Genomic DNA, 13,645 nt, shown 5'->3' on the forward strand with positions numbered 1-13,645 from the left:
CCTAGCGCTTGTACTAAATATGGAGTAAATATGCCTTCTTAGAAGATTTCGTGCAAGGGTATAATCAGGTTTTAATTACCTGATTTAATGGAGGAGCCCTGAGTTATTTTGTTTTTGTTTTATGCAAAATGGCAACAGTTCAACAATAATTTATATTTATCTTTGAATGCAATTTATCATTTTCATGCATCAAATTTGCCTTCTGAATACCTTTGCTTAAGTTAATGTTAATTGTTTTTTGTGAAGAATTAAGATTTGGCCGTAACATCCATATATAAATAACTAAGAGTTGAACATTCAGCAAAATCTCATTTTAATAACTTGGATATCTCAATTTTCTTCCTTTTGTGATTTTTGGAAGGATACATTGCTAGAAACTTATTTGCTAGCTTCCTTTCACTTAAAATGGAAAGGCTACATACTGTGGTAAGTAGTAGGCAATGATCATACATTGTACCTTTATAAGTTTCTGTATCCAAGCCCTTGAGACTTATTCTGTTTTTGTTTTATGTTCACTGAAGACATACTATGTATCAAATATTGGCCTTCAGTAGAGAGTACAATTATAAAAATGAAGGACAGTATCACCAGGAACTTAGAATATAATTTGGGAAGAGAGGACTTAACACACATAAAAGACCTACACACATGAAACAAGACAAAATGACCGAACTTAATCAAACCCTGAGTAGTGTGGTATTGACAGTAACGAAATTTCTCAGGTGATCGGCCCAGAATTCATAAATGGCTTTCTACAGGAGATGGAAATAAAATTGAGGCTTGAAATTGAAGAAGGTAGAAAGGAGGTTCTGACTCAGCAAACAGTTAAATATTAAAATTACATGGGTGAAGGATAGTGAAAATATCAAGAATAAGTATTTTATTCTTATAATAAAAGTTATCTTAGTATAACAATTAAGATTGAATAGATAGGTTGAAATGGTATGTATCAGAGGATGTGGACTTGAGACAGTATATAGTTATAAAAGTATTTGGTTTGTAATATTTAAGAGAATGCTAACTTTGTGTATGTGTGTGTCTATATGTGTATGTTTCAGGAAAGAGAAAAAGTAATGAAACAAGCACAAATTTAGCCAAGAGGCAAAAGACTGATGTCAATACTGAACATCCTCCCTTTTATTACAACATCCACAGACACAGCATTAAAGGAATGAACATGCCAAAGTAGGACAGCCAGTGAATGGCAAAGTGTATATTTTATATTTTAATGCTATTGTGATTTAAATATACAAGAACCTCATTATTTTTTTTCCTTTCCTTGCTGCAGGTTAAAAAAGTTTTTGTGCTATCTTTCTCAAGCAGGCTTTCGAGTAAGCCGAACTCATTTTGACCCAATGGGTGTTCGTACAGATGCACCCCTGATGCAGTTTAAATCTATCCTTTTAAAGTACAGCACCCCCACCTACACTGGAGGACAGTCGGAGGGCCACGCCCAGTCAGCATCCGAAGATACAGTAGCTGACAGAGTTGAAATGTCAGTGAAGGACAAAGCAGAAGCAAGTGGTTGCAGAAGATGGTAAATGCAGAAGAGTTTATTCCCAGTTATCTGTTTAGATGGCCTAATAGTTCTCTATTCCAACTGTAGTTCTTTTTCTATTCTTTCAATTCAGTGGTGTAAAAATAAAAAACATTGCTGTTTCATTCAAAAAATTAGCTGTTTCTAACTTAGCTGATTTGGGAACTATGCTCTCCAAGTTTTTCTTATTTTAAAGAAAACTTAAAGTTCTAGTGAAAACATTTCATATGAAGCCAAGTTTATAACTGAGATCACCCTAGTGTTTAATAACTCAGAAAATGTTCACATGCAGAGTGTTGGGAATTTTATGTTATGGAAGCCATCCTTTCTGAATCACAGCACTACTTAAACTGATTCGTGATGTTTGTTATTCTGTTTGTAGTGTTGTACAAAATGAAGCCAGAAGCCTGTCACGTATTGGAATGACCCAGAATAGAACAGGAAGAACAGGGTCCATTCAGGTCACTAATGTATTTCACAATTACAAAGCTAAAATATGTTCCCAATTTTAAGAAATCATACCTCTCCCCACGTTTATCTTTTAATTTATTACTAGCTTTTGAGAAATTAAATACCTTCCTGAGATAGAAATACATTTTTCTTATAAGTTTAAGGTCTAGATGACTAAACTTCAGAGTAAGAATTTGTCAAAGTAAATTGAGACCGTTGTTCTAATATAATAGTTGTTCACAAGCACTGAAATTCTTGAAGAGGAGAAATTTTGTTGTAAATTAAACAAAGTGGGTGATCTCAATTGCCTCACTTAAAACACGTACAATATTCATTTGCTTGGTTGTGCTACCTCTCAGAAGTAAAACTTGTCACCTTATGAACTTATGAATTGAGGCTTTTTTGGTTTGGGGGGTGGTTTTTTTTGTTGTTGTTTAGTTTGGTTGTTTTTTTTGATGTGTGTATGTGCTAATTTTGTGTATAAGTATCCCAGGCTAACATGACAATGAAAATTAGTTCGAAAAAATCTTGTTTCCATTAATAAATATTGTTCTTGCTTCATTTGAATGTAAGAATTTGGATGAAAGGATTTGGTATAAAGTTTAGGTTTTTGTCTAAAGGATTTAATCCATATTTACCATGAAGTATTTCTCAGATGAAGTAACTTTTTACAAGCATTCAGCTTGGGGGATGGAGAGGGGGTTATAACTGAAAGGCTTAAATACACTACATCAGAAAAAAGCATGCCCATGACATATACAGAAATCCAGGGGGTGAGGCTTACATCAACATAGAATATTAATTTAGCAGAAATAAAGGAAAATTTCTTTGTTATTACAGCATAGTCCTAGGAGGATGTTTTTCCTTTTCTCCCATTAATGGAATCATACATTTTAGTAAAATAAAGGAATAGGTGAAATGCAAGTTAGTTTCTATAATGGCCATAAAAACACCACTATGATTCTTGCCACTTAAAATTATAACTCACAAATGAGCACAAAAGGAAATAATAGTTATTAGTTACTTTTTTTAGTTTGTGTAGTTAAAAAAAATTACTATAAATCCAGAAGGCAAACCAGTACTTGGATCATTTGATTTAATACTTATTGTTAAATTGAATATCAGCCTCAAATTTTGCTAAATGCTATCAGCATGACATATTTTGATCAGTGATGAAGTTGGGTTTTATGCCAGGAGCCTAATTTGATATAGAAATATTTAAATATAGAAATATTAAAATCATATTTTAAATATGTGTATTCATTTCACATATACAGGCAAATATCCTGAAGAAAGTTTGGTAGGAAGTAGTTGGAACTCTGTAAAGGTACTGTATCAAGCTAAAGAGGAAATACTTTTAAAATTCCGTTTAGCTCTACATTAGCACCTTGTCCCCGTAACAGTAGTAATTTGGGACACTGCAAATGTTGACGACATTGTAAAGTAATATCAGTTGTAACCTTCCATTACAATTTAGTAAACACAAGAAACCAGTTCTTACTCCACTGTGAGGAAACCAGTGTCTTGACTCTGCTAGTTGCTTATGTTAATATTCAAACCATACACTCAGGAAATGGGGAAAGAATCATGAGATGGGTTTGGGGGCCACTGTGGTGGATTTGGGTTAAAACTCCGTTTATTACCCAACTTCCATTAGATTCCACTCTGAATAAATGTGTGATGTTCTGTTTTCCAGAAATTAGAACTAACTCAAGACCAGTTTGGTAATCACAAAAGGTCTAGGAATTTCTTTCCTTGTTGCGTAATGGCTCTAGTAAGTGACCACAGGTTACTTAGGAGAAGGCTAAGAGAAACATACATAATACATACTTGTGATGTTATGGCAGGGTCCTTTCTCAAATGGTTCTGGGACTGTGAATTAAATCAGGCCTGGGAATTGGGTAAGGGATCATGACTACTGTGGAAGCTCAAGTCAGACCTATAATTTTCAGCTACATAAATAAATAGGACCACTTTTGTCCTTTGAATCACAATAATCAATTTGCCAAGGCCAAAAGATCCCTGCGTCAGACTATCCTGATCATCCTGTCAGCCCTACTGCCTGTTACAGTAACTATCCCCACCTTTCTAGTCTAGCAATTAAGGGAACTTCTGGGTTTCCGACACTGCAGGCTTGGCAGTGCCCATTGAATCAGGGAGTCCATTTCAATTGAAGCATCTCCCACTCGCATCCCTGGCCTACAGTCTACTGTAAAGCTTTTCAGGGGTACTAGTTCTCTGCTCACCAGTGTATTTCTCAATTGTCTTGGTAAAGAGAGTCAACTGGGCTCTCATGAGGCACACAGTGAGAGATGGGTGAGCAGATCATACCTAATAAATCCTCTTCAACATTCCCCCTTCCAAGTCTTTGATTTCTTCCCTCTACATTATATCAAGGAATTTCTAACATCTCACCTTCGATTTAGATGAGCCACTGCTAAGTAAAAATTTCTTTCAATCAAATAAACAAAACCATGCCAAACTGTTCAAGCTGACAAACTGAGCCAGAATCTCCAGTATAAGTGTACATGTATCAATAATTTGACCCAGTTTAAAATTGTTCCAGGCCAGCCCTGATGGCCTAGTGGTTAAAGTGTGCTTTGCTTCAGCAGCCCGGGTTTGGTTCCCAGGAACAGAACCACACCACTCATCTGTCAGTAGCCATGCTGTGGCAGCAGCTCACCTAGAACTAGAAGGATTTACAACTAGAATATATACAACTAGGTACTGGGGCCTTGGGGAGGAAAAAAGAAGAGGAAGATTGGCAACAGATGTTAGCTCAAGGTGAATCTTTCCCAGCAGAAAAAAGAAAATTACGTTTCTTCCTTCAAGATCCAACATATTCAGAATCTAGTTCCATGGGTTTTCTCCACTTATTATCAGTATATATGATCAAAAAAGCATTTTCAGGTCACACTTTGTATTTGTCCCTCAAGACATGCTGGGATCTGACTCTAATTATGTCCCAGAGGCAATGAGGGATTGTAGGGATAGAGCATACGGGCTGCTCCTTGAAGTGAGGTTATTAAGGGGTCGTCATGGCAGCAAACATCTAAAGGGTTTTTTCCATTTCAAGTGAGGCTCAGTGGAGTTAAGGATTTAGGATACCCGTTCATCCAAATCTTTCTAAAACTTACTCCAATCCTCAGAATGCCACTCTTTCCTGACCAGTGTCTCTGCTTAAGAGAGCCAGCAAGATAGCGAATTCAGCCACTTTACAGGATCAAACCATTTCTCTTCCGACTATCTCAGCCTTAAAGTTACAGGGGAGGCTGGAAAAGTGAACATCTCACAGCTTTAGTTGTGAGATATGTTTGACTCACAGTCCAATACTTCAGTTGGTTTTAAACATTGCCCCTATCATATTTTTTAATTTCCAAATTTTTATTCTTGAATATTTCCTTTTAAAGATTTTACTTTTAATTTGTGAATGTAAGCATTTCTCTGAGATTTTATTTTTAAGGGTTTTTTTTTTCCTGCTTCCTGCATTATCTTTTTCATCTTTTCACCTTTCATCAGTTTTTATCTGTTCGTTTCAGTCTCTTTCATGTCAGAGGCTTTCATCAAATGTCTGGTGATTTGGGTGAGCTGCTTATATTTCAGTAGTTTTGTGTGCAAAGGTACAGTCTATTTACTGGTGGGCCTTACTGCAAAGTGATGGAGCAGTGCAACTTCGTTTGGGTTACCCTCAAACGTCTTGGTGGCTTTAGCCAAGAAGAATCCTCTAATCTTCTATCTAGCAGTCAACAGGTCTAAGCCTAACTGCCAGCATTCAGGGACTTAATCTGAGAAGGGAACAGGTTCATCTCACCATTCAGTATGGGGCACCCTCCAGTGTGCCTGGTGTCCCATGTCGCACACAGCTCTGGATTATTTTTTATCTTCAGTTGCCCTTCTCCTGCTGTGACAAAGGAAAAGTAGTCATGTGGTGGTGAGGGATGGTTTCTCTGGCTCGAAATACTCCTTACACACACCATTAACCTACCCCATCTCCATACCCATTTTGCACACTTGCCTTTCCAGCAATCCAGAGTCTCCAATTGTTAGGCCTTCATCCTCCTAAATCAGTTACCTATGACTGTTGACTGTCCATGTGAAAACATCTAACTTCCCAATGTGTTGACAACTGACATCTTATCTCCACAATCCTTGTCTTTGACTTCTTGAGTTTATTCATTATATATATATATATTCCTTTGGTATCATCTTAATAGTTTTGGTTTAAACCAGGCAGTTTAAATTTCAATCAACCTACTAAACAGAAAAGGTACATTTTTAGAAAATCACCTTTTCTTTCCAATTGCGCAGTACTCTCAATGTATTTTTATTACTGGTCTCCAAGTGAATAAAATTTAGTCTTAAGACTTTAGCCATCATATTTTTTGCTAAAAGATTAATTTAGCATAATTTAGTAGTACGCTTTCATCTCTGCCTTAGGAATTGCCTGCTACCCTGTGTCTAGGCCAGAATAAGTAGTAGCCACTGTCATGGGCTGAATTGTGTCCCCCCAAAATTCATGTTGAAGTCCTAACCCCTAGTACCTCAGAATGTGACTGTATTTGGAGACAGGGTCTTTAAAGGGGTAATTTAGATTAAATGAGGTCATTGAGGAACGGGCCTAATCCGATATGACTGGTATCCTAATAAGAGATTAGGACACATACGTCCACAGAGGAAATACCCATATGAAGACAAAGGGAAAAGATGAAATCTACAAGCCATGGAGAGAGGCGTCAGAAGAAACAGCTGTACCAATGCTTTGATCTTGCACTTCCAGCCTCCAGAACTGTGAGAAAATAAATTTCTGTGGTTTAAGCCCCGCAGCCTGTGGTACTTTGTTATGGCAGCCCTAGCAGACTAATAGAGCCACCTAAAGTGGAGATTGATAATAAATGCTATACCCAATGAAAGAAAATCAGTTAAGATTGTGAGGGGTTCATTTGAAAGAAATTTAGTATAACTTAAGACCACTAAGAGAACTCTCCAATTACATTCTGCTAAAATAATCATAGTTTAGCGACACAAGTAGTTTACTTATTAAATCAATTCCTAATTAAATAAAATTACAAAAAGAAATTTGTGGTCTTTAGCTTTAAGTTCCCAAAAGCATAGCAACTAAGGCAGAATTTCTTTAACAGGAAGGAAATGTATAACCATATTCAAACAGGCCATAGTTTTACCCCAAATAAATAAATCATCTTATGAAGACATTGTTTGTAAGCACCAGAATTCATCATTAAATGCTTAAGCTGGAAGCAACCTTAAATACCATCTAACACACATCTCTAATTTTACTCGGGGACCAAAAGGTTAGTATGGTGAGACTAAGAGTATGCGGAATGGCACAGAAAGTTTTATCTGTAAATGACCCACTTGTCTTCTATAAGGAAGTTGTTTTTAAAAATAATGACTTTATTGAGATATAAGGCACCCACCATAAATTGCACCCTTTCAAAATATCGCTTAAGGATTGTTTCAGGGGTTTTTAGAATATTCGGAGTTGTGCAAGCATCACAACTAATTTCAGAATTTCTCATTTTCATTACCCCAGTAAGAAACCCCACACGCATTCCCTACTCACTCCTCAAAGTTTGGCAATGGCTAATCTATTTTGTGTCTGCCTATTCTGGGAGAACACTTCTCCACCTTCCTGGAAGCAGAAGTCCTGTATTTAACCATTTTATATGTGGTTAGATTTGGTGTGCTGGTGGGGTCTTTTTGACATTTGTGCCTGTGATTCATAAGAGATATTGATTTGCAGGGGTTTTTTCCATGTGGTGCTTTTGTCTGGTTTGGGCACCAGAGTAATGCTAGCCCCATAGAATGAATTGGAAAATGTACCCTCATGTATTTTTTGGAAAGATTTATGAAGGATTGGTTTTAATTCTGTAAACATTTCGTAGAATTCACCAGAGTAGTCACCTGGGCCTGGGCATTTTTCTTTGTGGGAAGTTTCCCTATTACTAATTCAATCTTTTATTTAGGTCTATTCAGATTTTCAATTTGTTCTTCAGCCACTTTCAGTTTGTGTCTTTCTAGAAATTTGTCTATTTGATCTAGGTTATCTAATTTGTTGGCATACAAATTGTTCACATTATTCCCTTACGATCATTTTTATTCCTATAAGGTCAGTAATGATGTCCCTCTTTCTTGATTTTAGTAGTTTGTCTTCTTTTTTGGATCACTCTAAAGGTTTGTCAATTTTGTTGATGTTTTCAAAGAAACAGCTTTTAGTTTCATTGATTTTCTCTATTGTTTTCCTATGATGTATTTTGCTTATTTCTACTCCAATGTTTGTTGTATTTTTTCCTTGTACTTGCTTTGGAGTTAGTCTGCTCTTCTTTACAGCATCTGAAGGTGGAAGCTTGGGTTGGTAAGGCCTTCTGTGTTACGTACGCATCTGCAGCTATACGTTTCCCTCTAGGCACTGCTTTACTTCACCCCTTAAGTTCTGTTAAGCTGTGTCTTCATTTTCATTCACTTCCAAGTATTTTCTCATTTACTTTTTATTCTCCTTTGACCTGGGTTTTTTTTCCAGGAGTATTGTTTAATTTCCATTATTTGTGCACTAACCAATTTCCTTCAGCTATTGATTTCTAATTTCACTCCACTGTAGCCAGAGTCCATATACTATATATATATTTTTTTTAATTTACTGGGGCTTGTTTTCTGGCCTAGCTTATCATCCACCCTGGAGAACATTCCAGGTTCACTTGAGAATATGCATCGTACTGTAGTTGGCTGAAGTTTTCTATAGATGTTAGGTCTAGTTGGTTTACAGTGTTGTTTGAGTCTTGTTTCCTTGTTGATCTTCTGCCCTGTTGAACTGTCCACTATGAAAATACGGTATTGACATCTTCAACTATTATTGTTGAATTGTCTATTTCTCCCTTCAGTTATGCTAGGTTTTGCCTCATCTGGAATGTATTTCAGGGTCCTGTTGTTTGGTGGTTACATGTTTATAATTGTTACATTTTCCTGATGATTGACTCCTTTAATCATTATAAAATATCAGTTGTTGGAGAAGATCCAAGATGGTGGCGTGAGTAGTCTTCTTTGTCTCTCCCCCTTTGAATCTACAACTAATTGGACATTCATCGCTTAACAAAGGATATCCATATAGCATCTCAGGATGCCTGAGAGACCCACACTGCTATACATCGGAAGGCGGATGGACTTCCCTCCAGGAGGAGGTGGAGATAGGTGAAAACTCTCCGACCCCGACCCCCGAATAGCCTAGTACCTGCAAGCGGCTTTCTTCCAGCGGATGCCCCCAGAACATCGCCACACTCCAAGGGCAGGAGGGAGCGCACACCAGAGGAGTGACAGTGGAAACAGGTGACCAGAGCCCTACCTAAGCCCCCCGCAATTACACCTAAGCCCAGAGGGAAGCTCCAGAGTTACACACCGGAGGCGGCGGGGAAAACCCCTACCCGCCATTAGTGGAGAGGCCCCGCCTAGCATCCACAATGCCAGGAGGGTCCCGAAGAGAATCCCAGGCAGGGCAGCAGCCGGCCAGCTGCCACTGAACTCAAGGTCTCCAGCTATCCCCGAGACAGGGCAAGGGGCTCCCCGAGATCTTAGGGGAGAGGATTGAGGCTGGGTGGCGTTCCAGCGACCCAGCTTCATGGCCCAGGGGGAAACTCTACAGTCTCACAGCAGTCTCAGCGATAGCCTCTGCACAGCACTAGTAGAGAGCACCCACCCGGGAACCACAAGGCTGGAAGACCCTGGCACAAAAGTAGCATAGCTAGGTGAACTAACCACAGACTGCAGAAGATGCCCTTAGCTCTGCTGTGACCCATAGTGGACAAGTGAGATTTTGTGGGCGCCAACAGTGACAGAGCTGCAAATATAAGTGATCCTACCCCTGGCCGCTGGGAAAGCCCATAACACCGCTGCAGACCCTAAGGAGGGAGCACATCTAGGGGGTCTGCAACAGTAGGCACCAGCAGCCTGAAGCCCCCTTGTGACGGCCCCCACAGCTGAAGAGGGAACCCACAGGATCACTGTGACTGCGAGGAGGGGCCCAGGCCCAGTTAGCAACAGCTGATAGGGTTCCTGGTTGGTGCAGTATAAACAGCTGTTCCCCACCACACCAGTAGAAACAAGTGGAAGCAGTAACTAAACTCCATCTCTATGCAGAGGCACAAATCTACACCATCAAGCAATATGAAAAAATATATTAAGTCTCCAGAACAGAAGGAAAATGACAAACACACAGAAAACAATCCCAAAGACAATGAAATATGTAACCTAAATGATGATGACTTCAAAACAGCCATCATTAAAAAACTCAATGAGTTAAAAGAGAATTCAGATAGACAACGAGTTCAGGAGCTATGTCACAAAAGAGTTCGATACTATAAAGAAGAACCAAACAGAAATACTGGAAATGAAGAACACAATAGAGGAGATTAAGAAAAATCTAGACGCACTGAACAGTAGGGCTGATAATATGGAGGAAAGAATTAGCAATTTGGAAGATAGGAATATAGAAATTCTGCAGGCAGAGGAGGAGAGAGTACTAAGACTAAAAAGAAATGAAGAAACTCTCTGAGAATTATCTGACGCAATTAGGAGATGCAACCTAAGGATTATAGGTATACCAGAGGGAGAAGAGAGGGAGAAGGGGGCAGAAAGCCTATTCAAAGAAATAATGGCTGAGAACTTCCCAAATCTGGGGAGAGAGATGGAACTTCATGTGACAGAAGCCAATAGATCTCCAAACTTTATCAATGCAAGTAGACCAACCCCAAGACATATAGTAGTGAAGCTAGCAAAAGTCAACGACAAGGAGAGAATACTAAGGGCAGCCAGGCAGAAGAAATTAACCTACAAAGGAACCCCCATCAGGCTATCAGCAGATTTCTCAGCAGAAACTTTACAGGCTAGAAGAGAGTGGAATGATATATTCAAAAATCTGAAGGACAAAAACCTGCAGCCGAGAATTCTCTACCCAACGAAAATATCCTTCAAATACAATGGAGAAATAAAAACTTTCCCAGATAAACAAAAATTAAGGGAGTTCATTGCCACAAAACCTCCTCTTCCAGAAATGCTCAGGAAAACCCTCATTCCTGAAAAATCAAAAAAAGGAAAGGGGCTACAAAACCAAGAGCAAAGGAGAGAAGTAGAAGGACAACAACAGAGAGTAGCAGCTCTCCATCAGAACAGACTAAACCATGGGATGAGAAACAAAGGAAATTGAAGAAAACCAGAAAACAAGACAGAAAATGGCAGCGGTAGGCCCCCACATTTCAATAATCACTCTAAATGTAAATGGATTGAACTCTCCAATCAAAAGACACAGAGTGGCAGGACGCATCAAAGAACAAGACCCAACAATATGCTGCCTCCAGGAAACACACCTCAGCCCCAAAGACAAACACAGACTCAGAGTGAAGAGATGGAAGACAATACTCCAAGCTAATAATGAACAAAAGAAAGCAGGTGTCACTACACTAATATCAAAGTAGACTTCAAAGCAAAACAGATAAAGAAAGACAAAGAGGGACAGTATATAATGATAAAAGGGACTCTCCACTAAGAAGACATAACACTTACAAATATATATGCACCCAACACAGGAGCACCAAAATTTGTAAAGCAACTCTTAACAGAACTAAAAGAAGACATCAACAAAAATACAATAATAGTAGGGGACCTCAACACCCCATTAACACCAATGGACAGAACATCCAGACAGAAAATCAACAAGGAAATTATAGAATTAAATGAAAAATTAGACCAGATGGACTTAATAGATATATATAGAACACTTCATCCAAAAACAGCAGGCTACACATTCTTCTCAAGTGTGCATGGAACATTCTCAAGAATAGACCATATTTTGGGAAACAAAGCAAGCATCAATAAATACAAGAGAGTTGAAATAATATCAAGCATCTTTTCTGATCATAATGCTATGACACTAGAAATCGACTACAAGAATAAAGCAGAGAAAGGTGCAAAAATGTGGAGACTAAACAACACGCTACTGAACAAACAATGGATTATTGAAGAAATTAAAGAAGAAATCAAATATTACCTGGAGACAAATGAAAATGAGAACACATCATACCAAATCATTTGGGATGCAGCAAAAGCAGTCCTAAGAGGGAAATTCATTGCAATACAGGCTCACCTCACTAAACAAGAAAAAGCTCACATAAGCAACCTCAAACGACACCTAACAGAATTAGAAAAAGGTTCTTAGAACAAACAAAGCCGAGTCAGTAGAAGGAGGGAAATAATAAAAATAAGAGCAGAAATAAACGATACTGAAACAAAAAACACAGTAGAAAGGATAAATGAAACAAAGAGTTGGTTCTTCGAAAAAATTAACAAAATCGACAAACCCTTAGCCAGACTCACCAAGAAAAGAAGAGAGAAATCTCAAATAAATAAAATTAGGAATGAGAGAGGAGAAATCACAACAGATACCAATGAAATACAAGAGATCATAAGAGAATACTATGAAAAACTATATGCCAACAAATTGAACAACCTAGAAGAAATGGACAAATTCTTGGACTCTTACAACCTCCCCAAACTGAACCAGGAAGAAATGGAGAATCTGAATAAGCCAATCACAAGTAAAGAAATAGAAACAGTAATCAAAAACCTCCCCCAAAATAAGAGTCCAGGACCAGACAGCTTCTCTGGAGAATTCTACCAAACATTCAAAGAAGATTTAATACCTATCCTTCTCAAACTATTCCAGAAAATTGAGGAAGATGAAGTACTCCCTAACACATTCTATGAAGCCAACATCACTCTGATCCCCAAACCTGACAAGGACAACACAAAGAAGGAGAACTACAGGCCGATATCACTGATGAACATAGATGCAAAAATCCTCAACAAAATTCTGGCAAACCGAATACAGCAATACATCAAAAAGATTATACACCATGATCAAGTGGGATCTATACCAGGGACACAGGGATGGTTCAACATCTGCAAGTCAATCAACGTGATAGACTACATTAACAAAATGAGAAACAAAATCCACATGATCATCTCAATAGATGCTGAGAAAGCACTCAACAAGATCCAACACCCATTTATGATAAAAACCCTCAATAAAATGGGTATAGAAGGAAAGTACCTCAACATGATAAAGGCCATATACAACAAACCCACAGCCAACATCATACTCAACGGACAAAAACTGAAAGCCATCCCTCTGAGGACAGGAACAAGACAAGGGTGCCCACTTTCACCACTCCTATTCAAGATAGTACTGGAGGTGTTGGCCAGAGCAATTCAGCAGGAAAAAGAAATAAAAGGAATCCAAATAGGCAATGAAGAAGTAAAACTCTCACTGTTTGCAGACGACATGATCTTATATATAGAAAACCCCAAAGAATCCATAGGAAAACTATTAGAAACAATCAACAGCTACAGCAAAGTTGCAGGGTATAAAATCAACATACATAAATCAGTAGCATTTCTATACACTAACAATGAACTAACAGAAAAAGAACTCAAGAACTCAATCCCATTCACAATCACAACAAAAAGAATAAAATACCTTGGGATAAATTTAACCAAGGAAGTGAAAGATTTATACAATGAAAACTACAAGACTTTCTTGAAAGAAATTGACAACCACATAAAGAGATGGAAAGACATTCCATGTACATGGATTGG

At 38.2% G+C, this 13,645-nt stretch overlaps 1 protein-coding gene across 3 annotated transcripts in view; it reads left to right on the forward strand.

Annotated features, from left to right (window-relative positions):
• The window catches only part of TRMT1L (tRNA methyltransferase 1 like), a 37,153-nt gene extending 35,482 nt beyond the window's left edge, over positions 1-1,671 (forward strand). For all 3 annotated transcript variants that reach the window (XM_014850312.3, XM_044757991.2, XM_014850310.3), the window contains 2 exons: positions 1,059-1,185; positions 1,289-1,671. In XM_014850312.3, the coding sequence (XP_014705798.1) occupies positions 1,059-1,185; positions 1,289-1,541 (380 nt within the window). In that variant the 3' untranslated portion in view covers positions 1,542-1,671. The remainder of the gene's footprint in view (positions 1-1,058; positions 1,186-1,288) is intronic.
• Positions 1,672-13,645: the final 11,974 nt, after the last annotated feature.

The sequence above is a fragment of the Equus asinus genome, chromosome 25 (assembly GCF_041296235.1).
Source record: "Equus asinus isolate D_3611 breed Donkey chromosome 25, EquAss-T2T_v2, whole genome shotgun sequence".
In the NCBI taxonomy this organism is placed as follows: Eukaryota; Metazoa; Chordata; class Mammalia; order Perissodactyla; family Equidae; genus Equus; species Equus asinus.